We start from the raw sequence: 17239 nt of genomic DNA, 5'->3' as shown, positions 1-17239 counted from the left end.
AATTGTGCCACTGTACTCCGGCCTAGGCAACAGAACAAGACCCTCTCTCAAAAAAAAAAAAAAAAAATTAAAAGAAGAGGTAAATTAGTCAAATGAAGAAGGCTATTATTTACCAGAATTTATATACACCTTAATGTTGCAATGTATCTAGCATTTTTCTAAGGCAATAACATCTATATCTCTATTTTAGAAACATTTTACAACTCTGTTCTTTAACATATGACAGACTTAAGTTCTAGGTGGCTCAGTATAAGTTTCAAGTTTTAGGCATAGCAGAAGAGAAAATTCTGGATGAGAAAAATAAGTCTTGTATTATTAATTACCTTTCTAGGAGAGCAAACTATAAAGAGCAATATATAAATTCTAATGGAAGACATGATGTAGGTAATAGATCTAAGAGATAATCCAGACCACCATTAGGCTCAATTCTCTTATGACCACCACACTGAGACAACTTTTGAGTCATGACAAATAAATAATAAATTTTTATTAGCGTCTCTTCAATTCTACAAATTTTAAAAGTCATTATACATTTTTAAAGGTTACTAAAAATCACTGAAATATGTCTCCACTAAAAATGGAATCAAAGTAATTTATACAATTTTCACCTTTAATATTCATAATTTATTTAAAAGTAGAATAAATTTTAATTCTAAAATGATTATTACATCTTTTTAGAACTGAAATTACATTTCAATGAGGGTAGCTCCACTGTAGTTCATGAGGTTTATACTTAAGAAATATTTAATTAAGTAAACAAATCAATTTATACCAAACAAAAACAAACTAAAAAAATGCATACGTATAATAAGACAGTTTATGTATGGTAATTACAGATTTGAAATTAAGTCCCCTTTGCAAAGATCAGTGCATCTGGACTGGTTAATCCACTAAATTATCATCTTTGAATAAGAAACCAAAAACAAAAATGACTTGGAAAGAAAAATAGTAGTTTCAAAGTGAAAATGACTCTTCCCCTTATTTTAAAATACATAAAATTTTCTAAAATGTAAAATGGAAAGGTTTAATACACAGGAAAAACACTGCACACCTTAACTAAACAAACTAGAAAGAAAATATATTTATATACAGAACTAAGATGAATCCATGCATTATTTTTACAAATATTCACATAGATGGTTTAGAGATAAGTAGTTAAGTGTGTCTCATTAATTAATGGATGCTTTCTAGCCTCTGTCTTCATTAATTTTATTTCCTATTCAACAAAAAATAATGCTTTCAGGATATATTACATATAGAGCAATATCATTTTTATCAGTAATTTGTCTGAAAAAGAGAAAAACTTAAAGCAGAACCCTACAAAGCAAAGGAAACTACAAAGCAAAGAGTAATCACAATGTTTGCAAAATAGAAATGTGTGACTTTAACTTTATAGCAGGCTGCCTAATTAATCCAGACAGTAGAGAAAGCAGACTGAGGCAGGAAGTAAGAGGTGGGACTAAACTGTTAAGAAGATAATAATTTAAAATAAAACTTCAGAATCCTTATTCTAGGGATTCCTTTAATTCCACTTTGCAACTCTTAATAGGTACACTAATTTACACAGGACACACTACCATTTACTATGTAACATTAAAGCTTTCAGTTGGTCACCAATGAGGTGAGAGGCACCAGGGAAAAAAGCCAACCTGCTGAGGAAGACAAAAGAGGGGAATGACAGAAGGAAGCTGGATCTTTTATAATGTAGTTTAGCCACTATGCTGATACTGGAACCATCTACCTCTACATTTCCTGCTATGAGAAATAATGTCTTTGTCTTTAAATGTCTTTTTAAAAAAAAACAAAAGAAAAGAAACTGGTCAAAAAGTTTTGCATAAGATTCATTTTAAAAATCTTTTTTCCTTAAAACAAAAATGGTTAAAAACTTGAGTTTTCTAAAGAAACTTATATTAATATGAAGTTACGAAGATACACAAAGCTGAAGTATCTGGAACCATGTGGCTGCCTGTAGTCTTCAGCAAGATCACAAAGTACTCAAAAATTCTCTGACCTGAGGAAAGGAAGAAAAAAAATCAGTATAATTCCTTGACTAATTTGAGGTATCTAATATTCATCTTCATTTAAAAGTATATAATAGTTGAAGACCCCAGTTGTATAAGTAACTATCACAATGCCATTGCATTTACTTTCCAAAGAAATATTGTTAAGGCCGGGCGCAGTGGCTCATGCCTGTAATTCTAGCATTGTGGGAGGCTGAGGTGGGTGGATCACTTAAGGTCAGGAGTTTCAGACCAGCCTGGCCAACATGGTGAAACCCCTCGTCTCTACTAAAAACACAAAAATAGGCCAGGCGCAGTGGCTCATGCCTGTAATCCCAGCACTTTGGGAGGCCGAGGTGGGCGGATCACCTGAGGTCAGGAGTTCGAGACCAGCCTGACCAACATGGAGAAACCCCTTCTCTACTAAAAATACAAAATTAGCCGGGCATAGTGGCACATGCCTGTAATCCCAGCTACTAGGGAGGCCGAGGCAGGAGAATCGCTTGAACCTGGGAGGCGGAGGTTGTGGTGAGCCGAGATCGCGCCCAGCCGAGATCACGCCATCGCACTCCAGCCTGGGCAACAAGAGCGAAACTCCGTCTCAAAAAAAAAAAGCTAGGCATGGAGGCGTGCACTTGTAATCCCACCTACTCGGGAGGCTGAGGCAGAACTGGTTGAACCTGGGAGGCAGAGGTTGCGGTGAGCTGAGATCGCTCCATCGCACTCCAGCCTGGGCAACAAGAGCGAAACTCCGTCTCAAAAAAAAAAAAAAATTAGCTAGGCATGGAGGCGTGCACTTGTAATCCCACCTACTTAGGAGGCTGAGGCAGAAATGGTTGAACCTGGGAGGTGGAGATGGCAGTGAGCCAAGATTGTGCCATTGCACTCCAGCCTGGGCAATGGAGCAAGACTGTCTCGAGAAAAAAAAAAAAAAAGAAATATTGTTAAATACTTCAGTAGTAAAAGATGAATGACCTAAAAGGTCATTTTAGGAGTTATTTATTGCTCTGTCGCCCAGGCTGATAACAGTGGTGCAATCAAAGCTCACTGCAGCCTTGAACTCCTGGCTAGGTGCACACCATCATGTCTGGCTAGTTCTTGTTTGTTTTTTATAGAGATGAGGTCTCACTATGTTGCCCAGGCTGGTCAGGAACTCCTGGGCTCAAGCAGTCTTCCCACCTCAGCCTCCCAAAGTGCTGGGATTACAGGTGTGAGCCACTGCATCTATCAATCTAAGATAGATATAGTTCTAAAATAGCTGTAACACCAATTTTATAATCTCTTTATTTAAATATCATAGACCACTGACATATGCAGCTTTAACACTGATAACATTAATAAGCACAATAGTTCAAGCAACTTTGAAGATCAAACATGTAGTAGATTTGTCATGTTTCTGAAGCACATATGTGAATCACATACTTTGCAATGTCAGTGTGTGGAGAAAATCATATAAGGAGTCAATGAACCTAGCCTACTGACCATAATGTAAGAATATGCTTGTTCTCTACATATTCTAGGCTACTCAATAATTCTCAAGAGACAAAAATTATTGCCTTGTAAAAATACCTTAAAAAGAAAGTCAACTGCTAGCATTATTAATAAAAGTAAATATAATAATGTGAAATGATTCTTGGTCAAAACAAAGAAGTGTTAGATAAAATTAAAAAGTGATTTACAAAGTCAGTTAAATTGATGGTTGGCTGTTAATATTTAATGCTGACAATTTCATTTAATAGTATTATAAGTGAATTTATCCTATATTTTTAACATCATTAGTAGTATGAAGAGGTCACTGGAATTTTCCAGATAAGCTTTAGTTCACACCATGGGAAAAACAACTACATGTATACGCTACAGTAGTTACATAAAATGTCAAGATTTTCAAAATCCTTGATATATCCCTTATGAATGTCAAGTCTCTATTAAACAGCAGACATTATGCCACAAAAGAAAGGAAAAATCAAATTTCTCTCAAAACTAAACCAAACAAATTGTGCTTTCTTCTTTATAGCTTAATCACTCAGTTATCAACATGGGTATAGGGATGTTTGTTATACAAATTCCCTTACTATTCTCTCTCAAATACTCATCAATAAATTCTCACCCATTCCCTTTATCAATATGGGCACCACTCACTTAACTGAATATGGTCAACTCCCAGTGATTTGGGCAATAAATGAACTGTGATTAAGAGAATGACTCAATGATTAAGCAATGTCAATTAATCCTTGACACGATCCCAAATGAAACTCGAAACTAAAATCCCTTAATCTCAAGACTTTAGCCAACGTAAAAATAGATGAGATCCATATCCTATAACTTTAAATATCCTCCATATTGAATTTAGTTGAAAAAGATAAATTTAATTTCACAAGCAGTTTATTATTAAAGTATCTAAAGATTGGTGGTGTAGGGAAGAGAGGAAGAAATGGGGACAAAGCAGAGAAAAAGGGGGTGAGAAAGAATTTTTGTTATTATGATTTTCCCTATCCTACAGATAGAGGCACTAAAAGATAAAAAAAAAATCCTTATTTTATTTTTATTTATTTAATTTTTTTCTAAGAGATCTGTCAGATTCTGAGATTCCGAAGGATCCTTATTTTAGCTCAGGCCACAAAGCTAGAATTTAGTCAGGACTGGAATCTTAAACAGTCCAAAATCTTCTAAAGCTCTTAACTGTTTCTTAATGTAACTTTATGGAAGCTTTTCTGTTAGAAAATTGTTTTCTCACCACTCAGTACACTTTTTTAGAAAAAACAAATATTTGTTTGTAGTCTGTCTAAATCTACCTTTTCAACCAGACTTTCATATTTGTCTTTAAAGTCTTCATTAACATCCAGTGTTAAGATAGGCACCTCTTGAAGATAATCGAAGTTGGTTCTGTTTAAAAAGAGAGATTAATAAAATAATCAGAAATGCAACAACAAAAAAAGAGAGAAACATTAAAAATTCATTCGTATGTCCTTGGAAAATCAAAATGTTGCCAATCATTTACACTAAAGTTTCTTTGTAGTACTTCATCTGGCAGCCCCTTCTTTCTCATCTAGATTTACCATATGGAGCCCAAAAACTTAGGTACAAAATATATACAGCTGGGTACTGTAACATATGATTCTCTTCAAAAACAAAAAGCAGACAATAAAGTAGGAATTTCTGCATTTTAAAGATGAGAAAACTAAAGCTCAGAATTATCATTCTGAAGCTCAGAGGCTATCCAAGGTCACGCACCAATAAGACTGGACTTGAGCCAAGATCTGACTAATAACAAAGTCTATCCTCTCAACAACCATGCTATACAATCTCCCAAGTCAAAATTCTTTCTGAAAGAGTACCTAAATAATGTACAGATATATTTCCTACTTTATCACTTAAAGTGAAATTTCACATATTACGCTATCAATACCACCAAGGGATACTAGTTATAAAAACTTTAAGGAAATAGGATCTCATTGCAATCAAGAGAATGAAAATCTACACCTAGTTCTGGAAGATACTAATAAGCAAAATGACCGGAAATTTTACATATTGTTAGTCATATCTTCCAAAGTTTAGATTAAAATTTAATAAAGGTAACAAAGGTATTTAAAATGAATAGTAAATAAAAATAAGTCTTACTTCAGTGTCCTATGCAGGAGCCAGCTTTCATGTTTATAATGAAGCTTCTCTAAATATTCAAGAGGAATGCCTTGCTCTTCATTTCTTCCCCGTAAATATATTCTATGTAAGCATTTCTAAAAGCAAGTAATAAGAGATGGAAGAAAAAGGCAAGGAACAATTATTCTCGTCTGCTGCCATCAAAATTTTCTTTTCTGTGTCTCTCTACTCATGCTAGCCAAAATCTCTACTTATTACTTCTTAAAAGTTGAAATAATTCATTTTTCCCTCCATGAGCTTTTCAGCCACTTGGTGGCTCTAAGCCAAGCAGTACTTTCAAAAATAAGTCTATAAATTTTTGGTATCCACACATGAAATATACTAAGTTTGATAAAAAGGAGAAAAAAAATTAAACATCTACTTAAAATGTTCAGAGACAACAGCTAAAAGGTATGCCAATCTATAAACATAATCTTACTTTGCTGTTAACCAAACTTGATTACAAAATATCTATGTTCAGTTCACATAAAACCACTAAAGACAGCGGTTCTTAATGTGATGAAAACTCTATACCAGCACAACCAAAACAACTTTGGAATGTTTTATGCCTGTCCTATATCTGTATTATCAAATAAGGTAGCCACTAACCACCTGTGGTTTTTAAGCACTTGAAATATGGCTAGTGTGGTGACCAAGGAACTAAATTTCTAAATTTTATTTAATTTTAATAACCCTAAATTTAAATAGCCACATTGGACAGTGCAGCTCTAGATTACGGTCCCCCAAAAGCACACATACATAAAAAATTGCGTATAATTTGTGGGGGCTCATATACCCTGAGAAACTCTTCATGCATTCCAAGAAATAAAAGCCTCCAACCTAAATGACATGCATAAGACCATGGCAGCATACAAACTGTGTTTCAAACTCTACTCTAAATTCTCTTTTCAATAATTAAACAATCCTTTCATCCAAAGATATCAGAAACAATACTGATGAAATTATCAGTATCAAAATGAAATTATTAGTATTATTTACGTTTTTGGTGTTTGTACTATTTTCATAACTTTAAGAAACCTTTTCAAAAATAAAAGTGAATTTCAAAATTATTATATTTGCTAAATTCTAGCTTAATAGTGACTATAAATGTTTCAAGCCAAATGAAATTATTCGTATTCCTTATGTTCTTTTTCACATTTTTATTTACTTTTTTTGTAATTAAAAACAAAAAAAATTTCAAAAATAAAAGTGAATTTCAAAATTCACTTCTGAAATTGCTAAAAAATTGCTAAATCCTTGCTTAATGAAGAATAAAATCTTTACTTAATGAAGAACAAAATCATCCATTGGAATAGAAAACCTAATTTCTTTGAAAACCCAGCTTCGACAGCAACACAGTATTCTAATTTTAGGCCAGAAGTTATGACATTTACATTCATCAGTGCCTACCCTGTGACTTAAAGAAAAAATGAGAATTAAAAAACAGAAACAATAGAAATGCACGCACCAAAACCAGAAAGCTTCTGATTAAATGTAAGATCTTAATATTTACGTTAGTTTTATGAAAGGCATCTATTTGGTCATCCTGTATTCACTATATCACATCATATGTAAATAGAATAGCTATGTTACAACCTATCACAAAAAGCACCTTTTCAAGTGAGCTCCCTTAATGGAAAATGGCAAGGGTCCTCTAAGTCTTTTCCCAATGATAGCTGCCATTATCCACTCATTCCAAGGCACAACCAACCATAATAAAAGATTTCTTGATATGGACCTCCATCAACATTGCCATTCATTCAGTAAATATTTACTGAGCTCCTACTATATGCTCCAACAGTGCCCAACACTGGGTGTTCTAGGCACTGGAAATTCAACAGTAATCAAAATACCCAAGATCCCACCTCATGAAGCCTATATTCTAGGAGCTGCTTGATCACATTCATTACTTTAACTGTGGTGAATGAGAAGAGTCTGCAAATGTTAGGAAGAAATAATGAGTAAAATAAAAAAGAATTGAGGAAGCACAAAGAGCCTAAAAAAGCAACTTGCCCAGTCTGGGATTCCAGTTTGCTGAGAAAAAAGAATGCTTCTATCTACACAGTTACAAGTTTCTAATTTAGAGGTGGGGAGTGGGAGGTTGGGAGGCTGGAGTTAAACTAAATTGCCCTCATTACATACCACTGAAAAGAGTTCTAAATATTTCTTTAAATTTTCAATGAAACACATTTTTATTGGGTTTTACCTCTGGAGTGGCTCGAAGATAAATGATTCCATCCAATTCAAGGCTTTGGCCAAATTGGTTATTCATCCAGTCATGCCAGTCTTGATAAATTGTCCACTCTGTCTCATTCATGCATTCAGATTCATACAAATTAGATGCAAAAATATACCTAAAAGAGAGTCTTCATCAACACATGTATCATTTCAAAAAAAACCAACAAAGAAATAAGAAAGAGAACAGGAACATGAAACATTCTCCTAAATCCAGAGGCACATAGTGCCGTGGAAAGCAGAAAAAGACAGGAGTCTTTCCATCATGTTTTGGCCAATGGTTCTCAAAATATGGAGTGAGGACCCCATTAAGTCCCCAAGATCTTCTAAGGGATTCTGTGAGAGGCCAGATTACTTCATATACCAATATACTTCAAACAAACAAACATACTGTAACAGATTAAATACAGAAGCATAAATAAAAATCCAGCTGTCTTTTAATAAGTGAGGCATTAAAGATATCTGCAAAAATGTAAAGCAATGATACTCTTCTAGCTACTTTTTATTTTAGAAAATATAACTTTTTGTCAAATGTATTTATATTAATATGTAATGAATTTATTATTGCTAATTTTAAATCATTTTTGTGCATCTTAATTTCTAGTAATGTAAGTATCAATAGGACACGCTCTTTGGACACCTCGATAGTTATTAAGAATTGAAAAGGGTCCTGAGATCAAAATGTTTGAGAACCTCTATTCTGAGCTAACTTTGGAGGTCAAAAGAATCCTAGCATAAGTAGGGCAATTCTAAGGCCCCTTAGAGACTTTTATCTTCTTGCTCCAGGTAAGAGTCTAGGATATAGATCCAGATTTAACCAGAGCAGACGAGAATTTTAAAAGGGTTAGAGGGAAAAACAACTTCTCTGCAAATTTAAATGAGATGGGCAACATCATATTCCCAACAGTTTCTATGGAAGCTGGGGATTATAAATGCAATAACTTCCCTAATGCCATTAGTACCAGACTGCTGAGGGATTTAAATGTCATTTTCCATCTTAAATCCCCAACTCAGCCATTCATTATTACTAATTCCCAGGAAACATAAAAAAAAAAAAAAAAAAGTCCAGTTCTAAGATAAAAACTTCAAATGGCCACATACAAGCTATTTATACATACCTGTCACTATACACAGATCGTTCAAAAAATAATACAGGTTTCTCTGCATCTTTGAGCTTGCCATTCAGAGAGGCAAGCTGAGCTCTTATTCGACTGAGACAGGCATATGTTTGGAAGGTAAAAGACCATCGTTCAGGTTTCTCATACATCATCTGAAGAACATTCCCACCATTTTTCTGAGACGTTGTAAGTTCCTATTTTGAATGTGCAAAAAGAAATAAAGAGCAAAATTAATGATCAATAGGGCTATTTTAATTTTTAAGGCTAAAAAATAAAAGTCAGATAAATAAATGCAATCACGATTAGCAAAACCAAGATGATTAAGTTCCCTTTCTCATACTCTTTCCCAATATATTTTTCAGATTGTCTGAGGTCTGGAAAAATCCTTAGATCTTTCTCACAAGAGGTTACAAACTAATAACCTATGGAAGAAATCATTGTTTGGTCCAAAAGGCCTTTTTAAAACTTTGACTTAGTTTGTCAATATTATTGTCAATATTTAAAAGCTAAATAATTTCACATAAAATATTTGGATTTACATCTTCTTTTTTTTCTTTTTTGAGATGGAGTCTTGCTCTGTTGCCACGGCTGGAGTGCAGGGGCACGATCTCAGCTCACTGCAACCTCTGCCTACCGGGTTCAAGCAATTCTCCCGCCTCAGCCTCCCAAGTAGCTGGGACTACAGGCGCGTGCCACCATGCCCAACTAATTTTTTACATTTTTAGTAGAGACAGGGTTTCACCATGTTAGCAAGGATGGTCTCCATCTCCTGACCTCATGATCCACCTGCCTCGGCCTCCCAAAGTGCAGGGATTACATCTTCTTTTTAAAAATGAAAAAACCAAGCAGTACCATGCCCATATTCCCTCTTGGCAAAAATCAGCTAGAGTCAAGTCACAGATGCCTCCTTTAGATGGGATATATGCTCTCCAGCTTATTAATCCCCACCATTCCCGGATGATTTTCATAACAGGGCTGATATATTCATTTGGCTGTCTGGCCCCTTTAGGCATTTGTATTTGTAACCCTCCAATCTTCTAATTTAATACAATAGTTCCTGCCCCAGATTTTGCAATTCAATAATCTTATTGTTAGAACCACATTTACATGTTGAGGAAAAATACAAATGTAAATTTTAAAATGAAGTAAAAAACTCTTATCATCTTTTATCTGAGTTAGAAATAGCATCTGGAACACATGAATTATTTTTCTTTCTATAAAGTTTTCCTAGTTCTGTCCATCAAAAGGCCTATAAACAATGACAACGTTGTAGGAATATACAAAAATATCACCCAGATTATAATCTCTAAATACCATTTCCCACTGAAAGGAATTAGAATTCTGATTCTAAATCTGGGGAAGAATTAGAATTCTGATTCTAAATCTTAGGAAACTACTACTGACCACTGGGATTGTGTCAAGGACAAAGGAGCCAACATAAATAAGCTGCCACTGGTCAAAGAAAGAATAATTTGAACATCGAAAATGAATGGGAGGCAAAAATCCATGAGTTTATAATACTGAACAAACAAACAAACAAAACTCTAGTCATGTTTTGAGGCTCCTAAGGCACAAATTAATTATTCTGGGAATATGTAGGTAAAAAGAAAAAAAAGTCCCATTTTATTTTGGCCTTTCCTGTATAAATACTTTCAGGGTAATAAAGTGGTATATGAGGAAGAGGTCTTCTTTCCTGAAGAATCCCAGCCAATAAATTCAGAAGGCTGACGAAGGAATATCACCTTTTACAACACCTACTAATATACTGCAATGAGGCAACAATTAGCAATAGATGCTATCATTAGAGAAAAGTTAATTGGGAATTTTACAACGGATGAATCAATCTGACAACAGCTAAACTGTTTGATTTTAACATCACAAAACACATCTTCTTGATGTAAAGAAATACACATCACCAACTAGGAATCTTGCCAAAAAAGAATTGAAAGTAAATCTAATCAAGCCTGTCTCTACCTATAAATTTACTGGAAATACAGAGAACTCAAAAATATGTTAAATTTTACCAGAGATACACTCAGCCAAAACCAGAATGAGGAAAATTATGTAGAACAAATGACGCTGTTTCTTCAACAAATAAATTATAAACAAAGAGACAATCAATAGATTAAAATTTAAAAGGCATATCAAGGGCAGGCCCGGTGGTTCACGCCTGTAATCCCAACACTTTGGGAGGCCGAGGCAGGCAGATCACCTGAGATCAGGAGTTCAAGACCAGCCTGGCCAACATGGTGAAACCCTGTCTCTACCAAAAATATAAAAAATTAGCCAGGCGCGGTTCCTAGCTACTCGGGAGGCTGAGGCAGGAGAATCACTTGAACTGGGGAGGCAGAAGTTGCAGTGAGCTGAGATCGTGCACCGTACTTCAGCCTGGGTGACAGAGCAAGACTCCATCTCAGAAAAATAAATTAAAAAAAAGTAAAAGGTGTATCAACCACCAAATGTAACATGTGTGAACCTTGTTTGGCTCCTAATTTCAAAAAATTATGAAAACATTATTAGACAATGGGGAAATATGTACACAGACCAGATAAGATGATAAAAGAATTATAAATCTTTTAGATGATATTTTTTAAAAGACTCTATTTCTAGAGTTCTGAGTCTGTCTTTTCCAGATGAAATAATATATTCTCTAAGATAGAGGTTCTTCAAAGTATAGTAGGAGAAGCTCCAGGGATCTCTGGATCTTTTCAGGAGGCTAAAGTTCTGGAGATCTGTTCATAATGACCTAAATATGCTTATAATAACTACTGAACTGTACACTTAAAAATGGTTCAGATGATAAAATTTATATTTTTGCCACAATAAAAAAATTAATCACTAAAAAAGACCATACCTCCTTTTATTTTAATTTCTCAATAAATATAATCTCTCTTGCCCAAAGCGATTTCAAAGTTTACTATATTAAAATAACTTAAGAGAACCAATCTTGATTCATCACCTAACAAAAAAATAATAAACTAGTTCTAAAAATACAAATATGTAAATTCAAACTGAATCAAAAATCTGAAATAGAATTTTCAGCTATGAAGATGTTATTATCTCTTAGTTTAAAGTGTAACAAATTAGAAAATTAACAGTAAGCCAGGGTATCATTATCTGGTTCTTCAGGATAACTTATGAGTCATATAAAACATTTTCTTTTGATCCTATGCATGAAATTTGAGACAAATTTCTAGGGTTTTTTGTATGCAATTATAAATGTTAAGAATATTAAAAATTTATCCAGCCAGGTGAGGCAGCTCAGGCCTGTAATCCCAGCACTTTGGGAGTCCGAGGCAGGCAGATCACTTAAGCTCAGGAGTTCCAGACCAGCCTGGGCAACATGGCGAAACCCTGTCTCTACAAAAAATACAAAAATTAGCCAGGTATGGTGGCGTGCACCTGTAATCCCAGCTACTCCGGAGGTTGAGGTGGGAGAACTGCTTATGCCTGGGAGGTGGAGGTTGCAGTAAGCCAAGATTGTGCCACTGCACTCCAGCCTGGGTAACAGAGCAAGACTCTTGCCTCAAAAAAAAAAAAAAAAAAAAAAAAAAAATCTAAAAAATACTGTGCATCATCTTTACCAAACTGAATGTTAATTTTATCAAGTTTTCCCCTCTGCAAACTATCCAGATAAAAAATATGAACGTGACAGTGAAACTACATTAAATACAAATTGGTAGAACATGGTTAGATAGAAAGCAGTTTAGCTACATTTGTGGGGAAAAAAATCTGTACCTTTTGGCCCAATTAATTCCACTTTTGAAAATTTACTTTAAAGAAATAATCTAGGCCAGGCGTGGTGGCTCACGCCTGTGATCCTAGCACTTTGGGAGGCCAAGGCGGGTGGATCACAAGGCCAGGAGATCGAGATCATCCTGGCTAACACGGTGAAACCCTGTCTCTACTAAAAATAACAAAAAAAAAATAGCGGGGCGTGGCGGCAGGAGCCTGTAGTCTCAGCTACTCCGGAGGCTGAGGCAGAAGAATGATGTGAACCGGGGAGGCGGAGCTTGCAGCGAGTTGAGATGGCGCCACTGCACTCCAGCCTGGGTGACAGAGCGAGACTCCGTCTCAAAAAAAAAAAAAAAAAAGAAAGAAAGAATCTAGAATACAGATTTAACCACAAAGGTATTTATCACCATGCTAAGCAAATAGATTATCATTCCACTATTATTAGGCATTTATATTAATAATATTACATGCATACAATAAATTAGGCTGCCATTAAAAATCATTTACAGTAAATTTTTAACGACAATTTTAATTGCCCTGACATATAAATTTTTTTTTTTATACTTTAAGTTCTAGGGTACATGTGCACAACGTGCAGGTTTGTTACATATGTATACATGTGCCATGTTGGTGTGCTGCACCCATTAGCTCGCCATTTACATTAGGTATTTCTCCTAATGCTATCCCTCCCCCCTCCCCCCACCCCACGACAGGCCCCAGTGTGTGATGTTCACTTTCCTGTGTCCAAGTGTTCTCATTGTTCAATTCCCACCTGTGAGTGAGAACATGAAGTGTTTGGTTTTTTGTCCCTGTGACAGTTTGCTGAGAATGATGGTTTCCAGCTTCATCTATGTCCCTACAAAGGACATCAACTCATCCTTTTTTATGGCTGCATAGTATTCCATGGTGTATATGTGCCACATTTTCTTAATCCAGTCTATCACTGATGAACATTTGGGTTGGTTCCAAGTCTTTGCTATTGTGAATAGTGCCACAATAAACATATGTGTGGATGTGTCTTTATAGCAGCATGATTTATAATCCTTTGGGTATATACCCAGTAATGGGATGGCTGGCTCAAATGGTATTTCTAGTTCTAGATCCTTGAGGAATCGCCACACTGTCTTACACATGGTTGAACTAGTTTACAGTTCCACCAACAGTGGAAAAGTGTTCCTATTTCTCCACATCCTCTCCAGCACCTGTTGTCTCCTGACTTTTTAATGATCACCATTCTAACTGGTGTGAGATGGTATCTCATTGTGGTTTTGGTTTGCATTTCTCTAATGACCAGTGATGATGAGCATTTTTTCATGTGTCTGTTGGCTGCATAAATGTCTTCTTTTGAAAAGTGTCTGTTCATATCCTGGCCCACTTTTTGATGGGGTTGTTTTTTTCTTGTAAATTTGTTTGAGTTCATTGTAGATTCTGGATATTAGCCCTTTGTCAGATGAGTAGATTGCAAAAATTTTCTCCCATTCTGTAGGTTGCCTGTTCACTCTGATGGTAGTTTCTTTTGCTGTGCAGAAGCTCTTGAGTTTAATTAGGTCCCATTTGTCAATGCTGGCTTTTGTTGCCATTGCTTTTGGTGTTTTAGACATGAAGTCCTTGCCCATGCCTATGTCCTGAATAGTACTGCCTAGGTTTTCTTCTAGGGTTCTTATGGTTTTAGGTCTAACATTTAAGTCTTTAATCCATCTTGAATTAATTTTTGTATAAGGTGTAAGGAAGGGATCCAGTTTCAGCTTTCTACATATGGCTAGCCAGTTTTCCCAGCACCATTTATTAAATAGGGAATCCTTTCCCCATTTCTTGGTTTTGTCATGTTTGTCAAAGATCAGATGGTGGTAGATGTGTGGTATTATTTCTGAGGGCTCTGTTCTGTTCCATTGGTGTATATCTCTGTTTTGGTACCAGTACCATGCTGTTTTGGTTACTGTAGCCTTGTAGTATAGTTTGAAGTCAGGTAGCGTGATGCCTCCAGCTTTGTTCTTTGTGCTTAGGATTGTCTTGGCAATGCAGGCTCTTTTTTGGTTCTATATGAACTTTAAAGTAGTTTTTTCCAATTCTGTGAAGCAAGGCATTGGTAGCTTGATGGGGATGGCATTGAATCTATAAATGACCTTGGGCAGTATGGCCATTTTCACGATATTGATTCTTCCTATCCATGAGCATGAAATGTTCTTCATTTGTTGTGTCCTCTTTTGTTTCGTTGAGCAGTGGTTTGTAGTTCTCCTTGAAGAGGTCCTTCACATCCCTTGTAAGTTGGATTCCTAGGTATTTTATTCTCTTTGAAGCAATTGTGAATGGGAGTTCGCTCGTGATTTGGCTCTCTGTTTGTCTGTTATTGTTATATAAGAACGCTTGTGATTTTTGCACATTGACTTTGTATCCTGAGATTTTGCTGAAGTTGCTTATCAGCTTAAGGAGATTTTGGGCTGAGATGATGGGGTTTTCTAAATATACAATCATGTCATCTGCAAACAGGGACAATTTGACTTCCTCTTTTCCTAATTGAATACCCTTTATTTCCTTCTCCTGCCTGATTACCCTGACCAGAACTTCCAACACTATGCTGAATAGGAGTGGTGATAGAGGGCATCCCTGTGCCAGTTTTCAAAGGGAATGTTTCCAGTTTTTGCCCATTCAGTGTTATGCTGGCTGTGGGTTTGTCATAAATAGTTCTTATTATTTTGAGATACATCCCATCAATACCTAATTTATTGAGTTTTTAGGATGAAGAGTTGTTGAATTTTGCCAAAGGCCTTTTCTGCATCTATTGAGATAATCATGTGGTTTTTGTCGTTGGTTCTGTTTATATGCTGGATTATGTTTATTGATTTGCGTATGTTGAACCAGCCTTGCATCCCAGGGATGAAGCACAATTCATCATGGTGGATAAGCTTTTTGATGTGCTGCTGGATTCAGTTTGCCAGTATTCTATTGTGGATTTTTGCATCAATGTTCATCAGGGATATTGGTCTAAAATTCTCTTTTTTGGTTGTGTCTCTGCCAGGCTTTGGTATCAGGATGATGCTGGCCTCATAAAATGAGTTAGGGAGGATTCCCTCTTTTTCTATTGATTGGAATAGTTTCAGAAGGAATGATACCAGCTCCTCCTTGTACCTCTGGCAGAATTCGGCTGTGAATCCATCTGGTCCTGGACTCTTTTTGGTTGGTAGGCTCTTAATTATTGCCTCAATTCCAGAGCCTGTTATGGATCTATTCAGGGATTCAACTTCTTCCTAGTTTAGTCTTGGAAGGGTGTATGTGTCCAGGAATTTATCCATTTCTTCTAGGTTTTCCAGTTTATTTGCATAGAGGTGTTTATAGTATTCTCTGATGGTAGTTTGTATTTCTGTGGGATCGGTGGTGATATTCCCTTTGTCATTTTTATTGAGTCTATTTGATTCTTCTCTCTTTTCTTCTTTATTAGTCTTGCTAGCGGTCTATCAATTTTGTTGATCTTTTCAAAAAACCAGCTCCTGGATTCATTGATTTTTTGAAGGGTTTTTTGTGTCTCTATCTCCTTCAGTTCTGCTCTGATTTTAGTTATTTCTTGCCTTCTGCTAGCTTTTGAATGTGTTTACTATTGCTTCCCTAGTTCTTTTAATTGTGATGTTAGTGTGTCAATTTTAGATCTTTCCTGCTTTATCTTGTGGGCATTTAGTGCTATAAATTTCACTCTACACAATGCTTTAAATGTGTCCCAGAGATTCTGGTATGTTGTGTCTTTGTTCTCATTGGTTTCCAAGAACATCTTTACTTCTGCCTTCATTTCGTTATGTACCCAGTATTCATTCAGGAGCAGGTTCTTCAGTTTCCATGTAGTTGAGCGGTTTTGAGTGAGTATCTTAATCCTGAGTTCTAGTTTGATTGCACTGTGGTCTGAGAGACAGTTTGTTATAATTTCTGTTCTTTTACATTTGCTGAAGAGTGCTTTACTTCCAACTTTGTGGTCAATTTTGGAATAAGTGCAATGTGGTGCTGAGAAGAACGTATATTCTGTTGATTTGGGGTGGAGAGTTCTGTAGATGTCTTTTAGGTCCGCTTGGTGCAGAGCTGAGCTCAATTCCTGGATATCTTTGTTAACTTTCTGTCTCGTTCATCTGTCTAATGTCGACAGTGGGGTGTTAAAGTCTCCTATTATTCTTGTGTGGGAGTCTTAAGTCTCTTTGTAGGTCTCTAAGGTCTTTCTTTATGAATCTGGGTTCTCCTGTATTGGGTGCATATATATTTAGGTTAGTTAGCTCTTCTTGTTGAATTAATCCCTTTACCATTATGTAATGGCCTTCTTTGTCTCTTCTGATCTTTGCTGGTTTAAAGTCTGTTTTATCAGAGACTAGGATTACAACACCTGCCTTTTTTTTGTTTTCCATCTGCTTGGTAGATCTTCCTCCATCCCTTTATTTTGAGCCTATGTGTGTCTCTGCACATGAGATGGGTCTCCTGAATACAGCACACTGATGGGTCTTGAGTCTTTATCCAATTATCCAATTTTCCAGTCTATGTCTT

The 17239-nt window shown here is 35.7% G+C and overlaps 1 protein-coding gene across 2 annotated transcripts in view; it reads right to left on the bottom strand.

The window, feature by feature from the left end:
• Nucleotides 1-455: 455 nt before the first annotated feature.
• DCK (deoxycytidine kinase) overlaps nucleotides 456-17239 on the bottom strand; it is a 39379-nt gene continuing 22595 nt past the window's right edge. For both annotated transcript variants that reach the window (XM_054485688.2, XM_063663749.1), the window contains 5 exons: nucleotides 8990-9183; nucleotides 7843-7990; nucleotides 5619-5734; nucleotides 4793-4883; nucleotides 456-2011 (listed from right to left, as the gene is read on the bottom strand). In XM_054485688.2, coding sequence (XP_054341663.1) covers nucleotides 1985-2011; nucleotides 4793-4883; nucleotides 5619-5734; nucleotides 7843-7990; nucleotides 8990-9183 — 576 coding nt within the window. In that variant the 3' untranslated portion in view covers nucleotides 456-1984. The remainder of the gene's footprint in view (nucleotides 2012-4792; nucleotides 4884-5618; nucleotides 5735-7842; nucleotides 7991-8989; nucleotides 9184-17239) is intronic.

The sequence above is a fragment of the Pongo pygmaeus genome, chromosome 3, assembly GCF_028885625.2.
Source record: "Pongo pygmaeus isolate AG05252 chromosome 3, NHGRI_mPonPyg2-v2.0_pri, whole genome shotgun sequence".
NCBI lineage: Eukaryota > Metazoa > Chordata > Mammalia > Primates > Hominidae > Pongo > Pongo pygmaeus.
The sequence above is the reverse complement of the archived record's forward strand: the minus strand, read 5'-3'. Positions and strand labels throughout refer to the sequence as shown.